General features: G+C 53.9%; 7 protein-coding genes across 7 annotated transcripts; 3 read left to right on the top strand and 4 right to left on the bottom strand.

The window, feature by feature from the left end:
• Positions 1 to 1,247: 1,247 nt before the first annotated feature.
• BAUCODRAFT_80706 (uncharacterized protein) lies at positions 1,248 to 2,829 on the bottom strand (the record flags this gene model as incomplete). Its single annotated transcript, XM_007683796.1, has 8 exons — positions 1,248 to 1,288; positions 1,354 to 1,612; positions 1,683 to 1,969; positions 2,029 to 2,120; positions 2,180 to 2,214; positions 2,266 to 2,355; positions 2,410 to 2,522; positions 2,586 to 2,829. 8 exons carry the CDS (start codon positions 2,827 to 2,829, stop codon positions 1,248 to 1,250), a joined length of 1,161 nt encoding a protein of 386 aa, XP_007681986.1.
• Positions 2,830 to 4,248: 1,419 nt separating this feature from the next.
• Positions 4,249 to 4,655, bottom strand: BAUCODRAFT_335715 (uncharacterized protein). The gene has a single exon (XM_007683834.1). It carries the CDS (start codon positions 4,610 to 4,612, stop codon positions 4,358 to 4,360), a length of 255 nt encoding a protein of 84 aa, XP_007682024.1. The 5' UTR covers positions 4,613 to 4,655; the 3' UTR covers positions 4,249 to 4,357.
• Positions 4,656 to 6,614: 1,959 nt separating this feature from the next.
• BAUCODRAFT_335708 (uncharacterized protein) lies at positions 6,615 to 7,007 on the bottom strand. Its single transcript, XM_007683833.1, has one exon. It carries the CDS (start codon positions 7,000 to 7,002, stop codon positions 6,649 to 6,651), a length of 354 nt encoding a protein of 117 aa, XP_007682023.1. The 5' UTR covers positions 7,003 to 7,007; the 3' UTR covers positions 6,615 to 6,648.
• A 471-nt stretch (positions 7,008 to 7,478) lies between these two features.
• Positions 7,479 to 7,842, top strand: BAUCODRAFT_335704 (uncharacterized protein). The gene has a single exon (XM_007683832.1). It carries the CDS (start codon positions 7,515 to 7,517, stop codon positions 7,734 to 7,736), a length of 222 nt encoding a protein of 73 aa, XP_007682022.1. The 5' UTR covers positions 7,479 to 7,514; the 3' UTR covers positions 7,737 to 7,842.
• Positions 7,843 to 10,687: 2,845 nt separating this feature from the next.
• On the top strand, positions 10,688 to 11,708 carry BAUCODRAFT_152852 (uncharacterized protein; the record flags this gene model as incomplete). Its single annotated transcript, XM_007683831.1, has 3 exons — positions 10,688 to 10,977; positions 11,051 to 11,507; positions 11,574 to 11,708. The coding sequence occupies 3 exons, from the start codon at positions 10,688 to 10,690 to the stop codon at positions 11,706 to 11,708; spliced, it is 882 nt and encodes a 293-aa protein (XP_007682021.1).
• A 265-nt stretch (positions 11,709 to 11,973) lies between these two features.
• BAUCODRAFT_335698 (uncharacterized protein) lies at positions 11,974 to 12,648 on the bottom strand. Its single transcript, XM_007683830.1, has one exon. The coding sequence runs from the start codon at positions 12,483 to 12,485 to the stop codon at positions 12,117 to 12,119; it is 369 nt and encodes a 122-aa protein (XP_007682020.1). The 5' UTR covers positions 12,486 to 12,648; the 3' UTR covers positions 11,974 to 12,116.
• Positions 12,649 to 12,854: 206 nt separating this feature from the next.
• On the top strand, positions 12,855 to 14,088 carry BAUCODRAFT_39878 (uncharacterized protein). The gene is made up of 2 exons (XM_007683786.1): positions 12,855 to 13,592; positions 13,651 to 14,088. The coding sequence occupies exons 1-2, from the start codon at positions 13,010 to 13,012 to the stop codon at positions 13,812 to 13,814; spliced, it is 747 nt and encodes a 248-aa protein (XP_007681976.1). The 5' UTR covers positions 12,855 to 13,009; the 3' UTR covers positions 13,815 to 14,088.
• Positions 14,089 to 15,804: the final 1,716 nt, after the last annotated feature.

Genomic DNA, 15,804 nt, shown 5'->3' with positions numbered 1-15,804 from the left:
GCCATACTGCAGACGAGCTGAATCACAGCTATACTGGGTGCATCTCATTTGCCTGAACTGCTTTCCCAATTCTGAAGAAGCGGTCACAAGCTGCCATTCTCCGAAGGAATTCTATAGGCACTAGTCAAAGAATCATTGTGCGTGCTTTGTTCGTGCTGCCCTAGGTCGAATCGGCGCCGATTGAGCAGCCAAAGTTCCCTTCACAAGCCTAATGTGTGCTTACCATTGTTTTGATTGGTCAAAATCACCAATTAGCGAGACCGCAGCGTAGCCGAAGGAGAATGATGTTGCACTTGCGCACCGTGAAAATGACGATTATGACTCTGCTGATTCTGACAATAGGCATTTACGAAGGCGGTCGTGAACCGGATCCTTTGTTGCTGTGGCCATGAGTGTTGCCTTGTGTTCGTCGATGCGGAAGACACGGGCATGCATCACTACTCACTACCCGGCCGTCCAAGCCTCACGAACAGCTCGAGCGACACGGATAAGCGCGATGAAGATAAGGGTCAAGTATGTATAGCAGGTCGGCTGCGTTCATGCCGACTATGCGCAGACGGATCGCAATGCACGCCGAGGAGGTCATAACGAAAACAGCGATGTCGAAGAGACTCAATCCTGCCGGAGTCTTGATCGCTGATACTCACAACGATCTCCTCGAGGCCTCTTCACCGGAGTAAGCAAGAGTAATCAACTCGTGCGCCCTCACGCTGTTTGGTGAAGCTTGTTCTGCTGCTGCACACCAGAGTCACGGTGACAAAGCTGTTCTTCTGAAACAGGCCTTATGGGAGCGAGTGAGAAGCAAGGGGGAATCATTGCGTTGGCGAGAACAGAAGCAGATTGAACATCTCGCTTGCTTGACCGTGAGAAAGCTTATGTAAATGGTCGGATTGGGGCGATGATCGCTGCCGCCATGAATGATGAAAGTTCAAGTATGCAAATAGCGAGGGGAGGTCAAGAACGTAGAGTGCTTGAGCCAAAGCCAGTTAACGTAACCGGCTCGGACAGCGGAATTTGGAGTGCTTGCGGTTCGTACTTAACTCTCGTTCAATGATGTTCGGAGACACACTGATTGACCATGGCAGGCGATCGACCATAGCCGGCGCTGAAGAAAAAGTTATGGTTGTAATAGTACAACCATAACATACCACCCCAGATTGTATGTCCTGTACGAATTCATTTCAGGACAACATCCTGAGCGTTTCTAGTGTTCTCGCTCACGCTTGCTACTCAGGTAACGTCCTTGCTCACGATTGGATTGCGCCAGGTGCGACTGGAGCTGTGGGGCCTAAGTGTTGTAGACATACATCAGCACTGCGGCAAAGGTAGTCAGAAAGCCCATTATGAACTTACCTCCATACAAGCTGTATCCGGGACACAGCGCGAGCGGTGAGTTGTTCACACTCACGATCGGCTTGCACTTGAGCGCAGAGGTTGCACTGTTCAGCGCGCTCAGCAATGGCGACAGAAGAGTAGATGCCAAGCCGGTTAAGCCTGGCAACTCCAGCTGGGCAAATTCCAAGGCGAAACAGAGAGGGTTCGCAGCGGCATCCTGGGCACTATACGCGCCGTTGCTCAGTGTGCCAGCGTCGATGTTCTGGTAGCTATTGACCTATAACACGAACGGTATGAACATTAGAGATGTACCAACAGTAAGAAGTCTTCGAGGTTCAGGTACGCACCGTACCCTCGTTGCAGCCGACGAGGGAGAGCTGCGGGTTTGACTCGGTGAAGTAGAGAATGTCAGTCTCGAAGTAAGGTATGGTGTATGCATCGAGTTCGCTACGCCTGTACCAGTTTGCGGGAATCTGTTCGTAACCAGGTGTCCAGACGAGGTTATTTTCTGGCCCGGAGATCGACATGAAAGACTTTAGCACGTCTTTGTTGAGAACACCTTCCGGATACTCGGCAGAATGGTTGGCCATGAAGCGGTAGATGAAGGTGAATGCGGCTTGTGATACCGCCATGCCTATTGTACATATGATTAGTGGTCGCCACGACCGGACACATTACGGCGAGTGAACAAACCTTCGAACGGCCCGTACACGAACAACGGATTCTTCTCAATGCTTTCGGTGAAGCGATCGTTCCTGAATGTGCGCAGCACATCGAGATTGTAGCTAGCCAGGAAGTCAGCACTAGGATGTCGTGGGCGATTTGTATTGGAAGGTTTACTCACTTCGCAGTCGACGCATCTGGTTGCATGCCGTAAAGCTGGATGACGGTTAGCAAGCATCCTCTCTCAGCGTCGCGAGGAGAACGAACTTTGTTGAACTGCGACATAACGAGCTTTTGATTTGTGCCATATTGGAAAAGGTCCGACTTGAGCGGAGAAGAGTCGGTCTCGTAGTTGCCCTTCGGTGACTATTAGCCTGCAGCAAGGATGTTTATGAGCCTCGTCAGGCTTACGTGGCTCCCCCCGATGCCGACGTGTTCGCCTCCCTTGATGGACCACGATAGACCGTTCCCATCAAGGACGGCGCCATATGTGCTAAGAAAGGTCGCCAGATCCACACCCATGCCTACATTGTTCGTTAGCCTTCACCCAGCATATCATTTGAGCAAGCGTATAAGCAGTATCTTACCGAAAACTTTCGTCGTAGCGTCGACGAACTGCGCGATGGTCGCTACGCCATTGTGCGGTAGGTAATTGTGATTGGCGAGTGCATTCAGTCCAGGGCATTGGCCACGAGCGTCGGAGGCCGAAGGCGGCGTGAAAGCATGCTTGCCGGAAACGTCAATGAGTTGGGCAGAAGCATCAAACGGCGGAGGTACGAGTGGCAACAAGCCAACTCCCGAGCCTTGGGGTGAAGAGCTTTGTCGCTTCATGCGTTGCTTGTAAGCCACGTCGGTGGCAATGGGTTGGGCCATGTGGTCCATTGCGAAATGTGGAAAGGCAGCGGCATGGCCGGCGATCAGTGCGAGGCTGAGTGCAGTAGCTGATGCAGTTTTCATAGTTGCGGTTGTTCAGCGGAACGAGAAAGCGTGCTGAAAAAGAATCTTTCGAAAGTGCCACGGCAGTGAACGCAGGCGAGCAGCGCAGAATATGTACGCATAACTCATGCTCCTTCTTCGCCTTAAGCTTTTACAACAACATGAATAAAACCGAGGCTCCGAGCTGACAGGAGTGATCGACATGTCGTACTAGAAGGATGGCTCGATATACACTGCTACGTTGTAGGCTAAACAAGGACAAGGTACCCTGCTCGCTTTCTCCAATGATATCCACAAGGCGGCGGAAGGCTTGCGTGCCGGCAGGCGCCACATGACGGACGACGCTGATTTATATTAGGCCCCCTACGCAACAGGCCTTTCAAAAAGCGATTGTGAACATTCCATGGTCCAGCATTTCTGACGTGCGGCGAAGGCAGACCGGCTGCTGCGAGTCCTGAGTGCCCACTATTGAAGTTCAGTTTTTGCGGTCAAGTAGACGGCGTGACACCTGCGTTGCTGATCATTGCCGGCATAGATGTCGTCCGAAGTGTAGTGAGGTGTCACTTTGACCCCGGATGCAGATCGCGGACCCCTGCTTTCTGTCCTGATAAGGGTGCATCTCCGCGTGCGGGGAAGAGTCGTGTCGATCTAATTGTCCGAAATAAGCTTGACTCCGCAGTGATCGACTCCCAAGACGAGCTTAAATCAAAGGTTTTGTTGATCAGCTTGGCAACCCCCAGTCGTTTCATAGACGAAGTGGTAAACGCCGAGGTTGCCCTGCTCACTGATTGAAGGTACGTACAGTACTTATAGCAGTTGGAGTAGAACAACTCGATGCCTCGGTCAATGTCTGCCTTGTTGTGCAGACAACAAAGTTGATGACGCCTGAACAGCTAGTTGAAAGGGTATACGGCGACATAACCCCGTGCCTGTTTCACTGGCTCCGATGGCTCTTTGACATCTACAACAGCTCCATCGTTCCGAAGCTCCAACGCTGGGTTCCCAGCGCTGGGATGTTTTGTCTGCGTCGTCATCTCGAACATGCCTCCAGCTGGCTGAGATGGAAGTGGTTGGTGCTGCTTATGCATCGCAGTGCAGTGACGGACCCAGATGTGGACCCTCGAGGATGACCGTAGCAGGCTATCTGATTCTGTTGTGAGCTATTACCAAAAGTTTCAGTCTCTCACTTCGGCAACGTAATGTTCGCGAGCTAGCTTGATGGTCGTCCCACTCGTCATAAAGGTGGTCTGCGACAGCTTATCATCATGACTGCAACCCTAGCCACCGCAGGTGTCAGCCTCCAATTTGGCTGATGCCGTACATGTTCCTCGCTGGTCAGTACTTGATCTCAATGGAGGAGAGTTCCAAGCCGCTGTAACGCTACCTTGCTAGCGCCACCAAAGCGCCGCACAATTCCAGCTGTTTATCCAGGCGCAGAGCCTGTCGGTCTGTATGCTAGCGAACGAGGCGTTATACAGCAGTCCACGGGTAAGCTAATAGAGCCATGAGGGGTCAACGAGCATGCCGAGTGCGTGCTCATCTTTAGTTTCTTTCTTAACGGCCAGCACCGGCGGAGACCATCGAGTGTACAGCGCGGTACTTCGTGGTGACGCTGTTTCGCAAATCCTTGGGATTGCATGCAAGCTTCTCGAGCTGCGAGTCGGCACCTTGCCGTCATGCTCAAAGTATCGTTACAACGTCGTTCCAACGCAGCACACTGTGCCTACCGTATGTGCATCTCGAATATAAACGAACATGTTGATTAGCAAAGATTTGGGCGGCTATCGTGCGTCGGCAGCGGTACAGCATCGGCCGCATCCGCTGGCATCGTGGGCAGCTACAGCGTGCGTGCCCTTCAGTGATGGATTTGCCCTTCTACTAGTTGCATACGTGGCGACGTGTTCTGTCAAAGTAGTGAGGTAAGTGGATGCCCGCTCGTGATCATCGTCTCTCTGCGAAGGGTTTCCTACAAGGACCAAGAACTGCATACGGAGGGGCATATGCGTGGAGCAACATCCAACAGAGTCTGTCTTCAGCTCTGCTTAGTGGCGCCATCTTTCGTCTAGGTAGCTTTTGCAGCAGCCGTTGCACTGTTCGTGTTTGACCTCGGTTTCGGCCAGTGCAGCCATGATAGACATTTTGCTAGCTCTCAGATGGGCTCTCAGTTCACGCTCTGTCTTGCGGTAACAGTGGGACGGTCAGGGTAGGATCAGAATGGGAAAAGCTTAGCGTTGTAGCAGCCTGCATCCGGAAAAGAGCACACCGGTAGGCTCGGCAATCCAGCCTTCGACTCCATGCTTGTTTCGTTGAGCAAAGACTGCTTGTGACACCAGCGGAGAGAGGAAGATATCGGAAAGAGCCTCTGGACAAGTCTCAATATGGCCTTTTCGAGTGAGAAACGATAGCTAGAGATAAGCTCGAGCATCCATAGCACCCGTCTGATTTCTGTTGTGCCACTGTGGGCTGAGCTGCAAATCTGATGTGCGCGTGTCATATCAAATGACCATCACTCAGCGACCATCGATCGTTGACAACCCAAGGAGGATGATGCAGATGTTGAGTGTTTGCGAAGTTGGTCACGGCTCGGATGATGTTCGGAACATTGCCGGAGACGGCTCGGCGTGGCTTGTTGCAACACTCACTGCGGAACTAATCCATCGAAATCCAACGGTATCTGACCCAATGCCCGCTCTCTGACGCGAGACTTGCAAATTGCCACCAGACCTGTGCCCTCGGCGCCCCTTTGTCCACTTGCGTGCTCGAATGCGGTTCCTCCGCCATTGTTCGCCGCTGCCCTCATCATGCATTCTCCGCTTCACGGATCTTTCTCCACATGCGAGAGCTATGCCACCTTGCCTCTCTGACAACGTCTCTACATCAGTATACACTCATTCGCCGTTGTGATGTAGTTGCCGAGCGCAAGTGTACGATGGTCACCAACGTGGATTATGTAGACCGCACCTTGCGGCGTATACAGCGGTTCCTGGTATGTATTTCCCTTGCCACCCGTACGGGCCGAAGGCATATATCAGTGCACGACGCTTGTGCTGATGTGAATGATCTCCGAAGACCGGCAGCAGCAAAAATGGTCCGCGAACTGCAGGTCGCTGCATCGATATAAACGTCCACATAGGCAAACCCTTGCCGCCTGCATCACTCTTGGGCAGGTCAATGTAGCAGGACCTCAGACTGTTGCTCGAGTCTTGCGAGGCGCGATATCTGCGGGCCGTATAGCCGGTCTCCAGTGGCAGTATCGCCAGTGTTCAACGTGCCCATTCTTCAAGTGTCTGAATAGCGACTTTCGAACCTGCCGTATTCGAACTTCGGCACCAACGAGAGGGTACTGCAGCTGCTTTGACGCCAGGTGCAGAGGCTGCACTGGTACACCTACATCGACAAGCTATCGCTTGATGAGAGCCGGAGAAGGCAGCGACTACCGCGCTCGTTGTTGTGGTAGAGCGGCCATATTCATTTCGCTAACATGTCACACTTCGGTGGCAACCTTCGGTCAAAGCGATGGCCTTTCTGCCTATCATATGGGCGCTGTTGTGACGCTTTACTCGCCTCCCGGCTGATGAGGGGCATTCTACAGCCCAGTAATTCTGGGTGGACCATGGCGTCAAGGCGTGGTTCTCTCGCTGATAGGTGACTCACACATCCACGCTGTACTCCTTGCCCGTGTCTGCATCCGTGAAAGGAACTAGGCGCAATGCTTCAATCAGCACACTTAACACCTCTGGTGCAATCAACGCCCCTTCTCTCGTCACGTAAGTTGCTCTCATATCCTAACTTCTCGCACTCGAAGACTATACGCCTGCAGCAAAGCCTCTCTTCCACTACGAAGCTCTTGCGTTCAGGGAGGCGCAGCCGAAGCAGCACGAACAGCACCCACCGTATCGTGTAACTCTGCAACGCGAATTCGGTGCCGAATAAGTCACGTAAGCCGCTCCAGCCAATGACGACGATCATGGATTGGCATGAATTGCAAATTGAAGGCTTTTCTGACCATGACTCGCAACCCACCCTTACGTCTAAAGGCAAGCACTCGACGTACGAGAGAGTTACCATTCAGGATCCTGAGGATGGTGTGCCGAAGCGACTCATAAGCGGTCGTGTTGCTGGCAGAAAGAAAGCGTCAGATGTGAATGTCCGTATTCCATTAACCCTGGCATGAGCGGCGCAGAGAGGAAGTACGCATGACCAGAGCCGTGCCACATCAGACATCATCATCGGAGAGCGATTTGATAAAGCGACATTGACTGCGCTGCAGTCCATCACCTGCTAGCACGAGGAAAGCGGCAAGAATCAAGCCGCTGCTCTTTGCGGGAGGTTCGAAGAGCGAATCGCCGTCCGGAGGCATGTCTTTGTTGATGATTGTAACTGCACTGTGGGCCTCCGGCTGCTCGGACGAAGAGGCAGATAGCGATTCAGCAGAGGCGTACAGACGAGCGCGGAACCCACAGTCTATCTAAGTTCGAACTGCGAATTTGAACTACCACGACAGCGATCTGTTTTCGAGATTGGTCCGCTTGCTAGACCATCCGGCCGACTCCGAAGCAGGCCTCTCCAATTGGTTCGACATGGTGCCGTATCTAGGAGAAGTCTTCAACGGCGATAAGGCGCCAGTCCATAGTGTTGATGCCGCCTCACCCGAAGCTTGCATAACCATCGAAACGATTGACGCCTTGCGGTATTTCTATGTGACTAACCGTTGCCTGTTACCTAGCGCGTCCCACCGCAGCATGTGCTCGAGGCTTTTCGCCGTCCCGCGAAGCACTGCGAACCGCGTCATCCGGCAATGAGAGATCAGGTACGGTCAGGACTTTTCCTAGACCGTCGAAAACAATACCGAGCCAGACTCACCTCACCCTCAACGGGCCGAGGCAGATTGGCCTGTCGAAGAACTCCAGGACTTCGGCTTCACAGGCTTTGAGTTGCTACAATTGAAGTAGAAGCTGTTCTTGAAGCTGTTCCCGACGCCGAGATGGAGGTCAACGAACTGCAAGAGCTGGAATAGCAGAATAGAATGGCGAGTTGGGCGCATAGTAGACTTGCAGTAAACGGCTAAGTCGCAAGAGAGGTCAAGGTTGTTGTTACACAGAGATTCGTAGGAGTCTGAGCTCCCGATGATTGGTAGTTCGGACATGGAGGCGATTGACATAGCTTAATCTTGACAAAGAACTGCAGCGTCGATCACTCAATCTACAGAGAAGCCTTGATGGAGTTCGGAGGGCAACGCTGTAGCGTTCACGCTGTACGCCAACGATAAATAGCGGGACAGAAATCGGAGCCTTACTAGTCCGTCAGAGCTTGACAGCCACGTGCACACATATGATCCAGCTGCCTGCTGCGGAAGCACTAGTATGACTCGCGCAACTTCCCTGTCTTGGAGCAAGCTGTTGCTTCTTGCTTCGCGCTTTGGATCTCTTCCCGCAGACACCTCGAAGGTGTCACTCTTGTGTACCTAGAGGTATGGCCAGTAGCCCAAGCTTACCCTGTGACTCCTCAAGACCAATAGAGTCGAGCAGGTAACCGCCGGGGATCATGGAGGCGGAATGATTGGCCAAGAGAAACGTGGACGTCTAAAGTAGCCCGACCTGTGGAGCCTATGGGGTTGGGTGCGAGTGACTTCCTACATACAATAGGCTAACCACGTAGCCAGGGATAGTCTTGTATTACATGATGCTCTTCAAGTCATGATAAGTATGCGCTTGCCTAATGCTCCGTGGACAGAACGAGTACTCAACGTCCGCAAAAGACTCTCTCTACACGCATCTGCCTCGAGTTGCAACCCTTCGGCTTGAGGGTTGGCTAATTTGCGGCAACAAACCACACAGGAGGCCCGTCAGTCCTCAGACTCTCGCTGTCAAGGGTCGACGGAACTACGGCGGCCAAGGGAGGAGAGCGTATTTGGAGCTGGAGGTTCCAATTAGATGATTACCGTGCGACATTCGGCGCTCAAGAATCACCTTCAAACGCAGTCTGCGAGTGTTTGCAGACGCTGGGCTACAAGAGGTACTCCATCCTGTCCCTCGTTAGCAGTGCTGAGCTGCTTGACGAGCACTAGTTGTGCCTTCTGGGTGCTATCGAGTAGGCTCGTCAAAGGGCGAAATGAAGACAGCGTGACACATACCTCTATCCCTTGAAAAAAGCGAATCGAAGATTCAGAGCACCTACAGACAGCAGCCGCATTTTTCATGTTCATGCTTCCTGCCCTGTGGGACGCGTTAGTTGTGGTACGTGGAGTGGGTTACGTGACGCCCAACGGAAATGAAGATTCAATAGCAAGTCCTGGACGCAATCCCCCAATCGTATTGTCAACGACCATTATGCTGCATGTGCTCAGCCCCGAACTCACAAGGCTCGATCAAGCATAGTCATTTCTACTGGTCACAAAGCCGTTCGATTCATTCACCCACATCCGCACGCTACAACGTCATCGAGTGACAAGAGACAAACCAGTACCCACTGTTCAGCCTCAAAACAGGAACAGGCAGGCCGATCACGTCACAACGGCTGCATCGCCCTTGCGCACGAAACATGCTCCTTCAAGTAACGAGACTAGCTCAATATATGCGCTACTGGCCGCTCTCGCCAGCTCGGGAGTCTCTGGGCCGGCGCCCGTGACGTGGCTGCTGAGTTAAGAGGCACCCGAGGTGACGGAGGAGACAAAGGAGGTGATGACGGAGCAGATGAGCATGAATGATCGCAAGGGGATTAGAGGGCGAGGCCGCCGGCTCATTGACGAAAGGCTTTCATTGTCGCGACGAGCGGCGTGATGCTGAGTAGCGGACATGACCGTAGCCACTCATGAGCGGCATCTATGTTAGGGAAGCGCGGTTGGGCAGAGTGATACTTCTGCTATACTGCCAAATCTAGACAGCGTAGAGCTGCGCATAGCTAGGAGACAAAGACCGCAGACGGAAAAGTGGCGCAGAGACGGGTGGCATGTCACTGACAAGGCAGTTACCAGCAATGGCTACGAGCCTTGTACCATCCATTCTCTCAGTCCCATCCATTCTCTCAGTCCCATCCATTCTCTCAGTCCCATCCATTCTCTCAGTCCCATCCATTCTCTCAGTCCCATCCATTCTCTCAGTCCCATCACACTCCGCAAGCTATCTGTCGCGCTACTGGCAGGTCCTTGACGCACCATCAGCTGCGTAGGGAGAATCGGGTATGTTATCTTTTCCATTTGACATGCTGTAATTCTTCATGCACAAGGTCTTCCCAGACTCGTCATGGAAGCTGCTCTCGGTATGGTACGTGAGAACAGAGATTGCCAAATTTGGTAGATGCAATGCATGCAACGCACATGCTTCATAACAACAAGATGAAGGCTGGAAAGCGTAAATTTTACCGTAGACCCAATGGTGGGTTTGGCGTCTTAGGCACGGAACTTTCGCAGCGATTAGACCTAAGAAGGGCAGCATGTAGGCTCTTGAGGCGGAACAGGACACACTGTGGAGCTACAGCGCCCATACCAGGCGAAGTGCTAGATGCAAGGAAGCTGGCGATAACTCAAGCTTGATATAGGTTGTACCAGTATCAATCATTCTGCAGCCATGAGTTAATCCCATCCCAATGATGCGATGCACGGCCCTGCCGCAGCATATATACGCCTTCATGCCAGTCTGCTGGATTGATGTGTTCTCTTGCGCCATCAGCCGTCGAGAACGGTTCTATCTCGCCGAAGATGTCGGTTTCCTCGCGTCGAACATTTACACCTCATTTGCCCAACGGCAGCGCCATCATGCACGGCACACCAGCAGATACTATGGAGGTTGTAGCCAATGGGTCTGGCGCGACAACAACTACCTTGTATCCAAAGATATCGGGCAAGCTTATCGATCTCAACACCAGCCTTCTCGGATATGTCGACCACACCATCTTCGCCAGGCCAGTTCCATTCACCGGCACCATTAAGCTCCACGGCACGCACGCTGACATGATCGTGCGGGCTGACAACACAATCGGATATGAGAGCCGCGACCGCACAGATCTGGACCATGGAGAGCGACAACTGCGGCTTCACATCGTTCTGTACAACAAGGGAGAGGGCCACTTTGACGCTCGCGGAGGCCACCAAGCATCGCTAGCGAGCTCTGCATCCCAGCGCGATCAATTCCGAAGGCTCGCTGCTTATGGCAGGTAAGTGGATAGGTCAGGGTATACAGAAAGGCGTCGCCATCGCCAAGCTTCCGCGCTGTTTCGTACCATGCGGCATCCGCCTTGCCGAAGCCTGGGAGCCGATCGAACTCTATGCCGGTATCGAAGACTCAGAAGCAGGAATGCTAAACATCAATCGCGGCGGGTTCTATCACCTCGAGTACAGCATTGCGTACGAGGGTGTTTCATTCCTGGCGAAGGCCCGCGAGCTCAGACTTGCCGTTGCCGCATCGTGTGCCTTCGGCAGAGCCATGGGCATAGAAGGCGAGGGTGAGGGTATTGTGTGGACGCCTGCTGCAAACTCGAACCTACCGAATGTGTCAAAATTGTGGTTCAAGACGCAAGCCGAGCACTTCAATCACAACATCAAGCTGAAGGTCGCCGCGGAGAAAGCGATGGAGAGGGTGGACTAGCGGGAGCGGAACCGGTTGTTCGCGGAGTCGACATGTATTGAAGGACGGCTGGAGCAGGCATGGCAGTATCTGGCGGAGATGGGGACGTCGCAGACGATGCAGTCCATAGGCATCTTCTTCAGATGGTTGACGGATGATCTTGCGCTGGAGGAGAGGAGGGAGATTGAGCTCATGAAGCTAGACGGCGCATGAAAGGGTGAGGTCGTCAAGCTTGCGAAGCCTTGGTTCGAGCGGCAGATGAAGGAAGCGGGCTGAGCGACGTCCAGGTATTGCTGAGCTAGTAGTAATCTGCAGGCGCTTGCATACTGCCGCATCTCAGACCGTCAAGCGCAAGCACCCGACTGTCGAAACTTGGTATCAAGGTGAGCCAGCAGTTGAGCATATCACTGGCTGGGACAACCATTCAAAGGTTGGCGTAAGCATGTTGAGATGGTTCTGTGCCGTCGTTGAGCTTGCTATCCTTGGGTGTTGCAATGAACGACCGCAGCACGGCTGCATTGCTTGCTCGCTAAAGGGTCAAGAGACATGCCGTTGGTCAATGTCGAGTGCCGGCAGTCGTAAGCTTCTCCGCAAGCAGCGAACGCTCTCGACTAATGCTCCTCAGATTCTGTGGAGGCAGAGAGATGCCTCCTGCTGGAAAAGGATCGCTGCGGTCAGCGCTGGCTCACGTGCTTTCGTCCCAACCGCCAAGGCTGCGGCGTTGCAGCAGTCAGCCTTGCCCACGAATAGCGCAGTAGGATCGGTCTCGTAAACACAGCGTCGTTGGCGTAACAATGGCGGCCGGAGCTGTGCATACGCGGCAAGGGTCTGCTGCACCCCGCAAGACCGCATCTGCAGGCTGTGGTCACCATCGTAGCCTGCAGGAAGAGTATGCTGACTGCGACTGCCGAGCCCAACCTCAAGTTTGGATGCTTGCGTAGCCCTACAGGACTGGCGATGTGGTGTTGACTGCCGAAACCATGAGATCATGCAAGGGACAGCCGTCGTTGATGGTGGAGACTCTTGATTGATGTGGAGCGACAAAGGTTTTTGCTGCGATGAATGTTCGCATGCGTCATGCGACAGCCGTTGCTGATCTCGGAGACTTGCTCAGATGGTGGAGACGACACGCGAGTGCTGGTACGCAATGTGCGCCGGCAGTCTGCGACATGCTGCGAATAAGCATGGCCAAGCTGGGGGCCGGCTCCCTCGGCTGCTATAATTAGGCCCAGCGAGGCTACGGCTCCCCTCGCGCCGCCAACACCTTCTCCACCGCCTCGTTGCCCTGTGACGGGACGCTGGGTCGGAGAATACGCGTGTCGCGCTAGCATTCCTGATGTAAGCGGTTGCATGGCGCAGCGAAGTCTTTCATCACTATAACAACACCACCATAGCTGCTCTGCCATTACCTTTGCTTTCCTTCACCACTACCAGCAGCCATCTCCACCATTTCTAACAAGCCTACATAAACACGCACACACCCATCACCCAAGCGCAAACACCAGCACCGCAAGATGAAGTCCACTTTCTTCGCCGTCTCCACCCTCTGCAGCCTTGCAGCCGCTGTCCCCCAATACGGTCCGCCAGCCGGCGTGTCCTCCAACTGGGCGGGATGGGCAAGCGACAACGGCTGGCCGACGGCGACCTCCGCCTGGTCTAGCCTCGCAAGCGAGTTCAGCAGCTACACCCACGCCGCCAGCATCTCCTCATGGCCAACGGCGTCGTCGCAATGGGCAAGCATAACCAGCTCTCACCCGCTTCCTAGCGGTCTGAGCAGCTTGGCGAGCTCGTGGGCGAGCATGACGACCGGCGCGCCGAACTTTCCATGGCAAAACACAAACTCCAGCGGCTGGTCTCCGGCGCGTGGTGGTCCGTTCGGTCCTGGCGGCTATGGTCCGTGGGCGAGCACTGGGTCGTGGACTACTGGTCCATGGACTTCTTGGTGGGGTAGCGAGTGCCCACCCTCGACATGGAGCGGATGGACGTCAGGCCCGTGGAGCACGAACGCTCCTTGGACATCTTGGACTGCTTGCTCGGCATCCACCACCGCCACTTCAGTTGTCTCCAACACAATTACCTCCAACGGCCAGACTACCGGTATGTATCACGACTCGTTCACTGTGTGACATAGGTTGCTGACGCCCCACGCTTCTAGTCACCGTAACCACAGCATACGGCGTTCAGCTTGCGCAGGCTACTAACGCCGCATCTTCCGGCTCCACTACCACTTCAGGTTCCGGCGCTATGCCAACTGACTTCAAGCTCGTGGGCGCTGCAGCTGGTATGGTCGGTGTTGTCGCTGGCGCACTCCTCATGTAACGCAGTCAATATTGCCAATGAAGGACGGAGAATCATTGCTTTGGAGTACGTGTTGGGATACCCAGGCTTAGGCTTTCAGGCTTCGATGTTTGGAAGGGTGCATTCACTTCCTGACTCCCACAGCTGGCGGTCATGGACTTGACGACGAGATGATTGTATAGACTGTAATTGTGACGATGGTTTCGATGAGTGCCTCTGTCCTGTGGCTTTGTCTCGTACTGCAAGTCTTAATACCAGCCCATTACGTGGAAACTAGTTCTTCGGTACTAACGCCGTTTCCATTATGACTGTGCCCGTTTTCGGTTGCGAGCATTGCGGGAAAGCGAGCAATTTGTCACGTGCGGACCATGGGTGAATATCATGCCTAAGGCTGCCGCTTGCAGATTCCAGATGGAACTCGTCTGACCTCACCGTTCGACTTTGGCGCTTTGTCGAGGCTGCTACAGGTGCAGAGGGGGTTGGTGATGGTGCGAAGGAAGAACGGTGTTGATTTTCGGGAGGGATCGAAGGCCTGGCTGCACTCACGTACTCCGACAGGCGTCAATGCCGCTGGATCATAGAATCAGACCCGCCGGTGAAGAGTGCTTTGATGGATGGCGATGGTACTTCGAAGGCTCTCGCTGAGCAAAGGCCCGAATGACACTCGAGACTGGGCTGTGGTAGGAAGGGAAGCTGAGTCCTGCAGGCGGTGCAATATTCGCTTGTGAGGTCTACAATGACCGTGCCTTGTCAAATCCAAGCTCGACTCCTACGGACTGCTCGGTGCTTGTTCCGCAGAAGATGCTGGCCGTTTTGCGAAGCCCCTTATGCTCGCCCGGCGTAGAAGCACGTGAGGACGTGACACTTTCCGCAGGCGTCTTCGTGGGCTGGATGTGCTGCCATGCTTGGTGAAGAAGCGCGCGCATCAACGCGATGCCGTGAAATCCGTAAGACCCGACAAACAGCTTACACTCGACCGTGGGCAAGAATCCGAGCGGTAGCCGTTCTATGAACACACAGCCGACATTCTCGACCGATGGTACCGAGGCTTGGGCGATACCCAGTCTTGCAACCCGCACATGGCGCGCGCGCAATGTCGCGGCTGGTTAGGCAGGCGAGTGTATCTTGATTGTGCATTTCAGAGGGCCATCATTGCTCGGCTTGACGAAGGCTTGCGAATGGAATACTGAGCGGCTTTTTAGTCTTTCAGACCCATCCGCACACTGAGCGCTCAACCCGCGCCGGTTACGGGCAAAGCCCGTCGATGCCGGCGCCATATGCACGGATGGTAGAACTGTTCGCTGATGCTTTCTTGCTATCGTCGCAATGCTCGTAGCTGGACTGCTCGCTGATACCAGACAGCGGAGTCGCGAAGCTAACACTCTTGATCGACACCGAACACGGGATCTTCGCGCCGCCTTCGCCGCCGCCTTTGATAGTGACGAGGTTGTGGCCACTGCTCGCTCAGTGTATCACGATCTCCCGCGTCTCAGCAAAAACCTTGCGCTGCCAGTTAGCAGTGGCGTTGACCGTCAAGACAAGCCGCGTCATGCGCATGTCGTCCGCCTCGCACTGCGTGTACGAGAATACCGCGTGCAGAAAGGTCCTCGGTATGGCTAGGCTGCCACGACTTGTATTTTGGTGCGGCTGCTAGTGTCTCGAGGAAAGCGGTTGCGCAGCGCTTCAATACAGGTCGTCGGAGAAGGTGTCTTGGCGCGTGCCCTGCTCGTGCGGGAAGTAAGAATCTCATCAGCATTGCAAGAATCGTTGTCCCTGTTCTGTGCTTATGTACAGCGCAGCGTAGGATTGTGCTGTCGTGCTGCTCGATGTCGATTGTGTTGTGTTGCAATCCACGGAGAAGCTTCGAAATTCGGACCATGGCGGCGAAACGACGAGCACAAAGACTGCAAAAATCGACAAAGGCTAACGTCGTGGCCTTAAAAGGCCAAAAGTTTGATCAACTCGAATGCTGGTGACAATATTCAAACAAGGTGTATTTGTCTGACATTCT

The sequence above is a fragment of the Baudoinia panamericana genome (genome assembly GCF_000338955.1).
Source record: "Baudoinia panamericana UAMH 10762 unplaced genomic scaffold BAUCOscaffold_17, whole genome shotgun sequence".
NCBI lineage: Eukaryota > Fungi > Ascomycota > Dothideomycetes > Mycosphaerellales > Teratosphaeriaceae > Baudoinia > Baudoinia panamericana.
The sequence above is the reverse complement of the archived record's forward strand: the minus strand, read 5'-3'. Positions and strand labels throughout refer to the sequence as shown.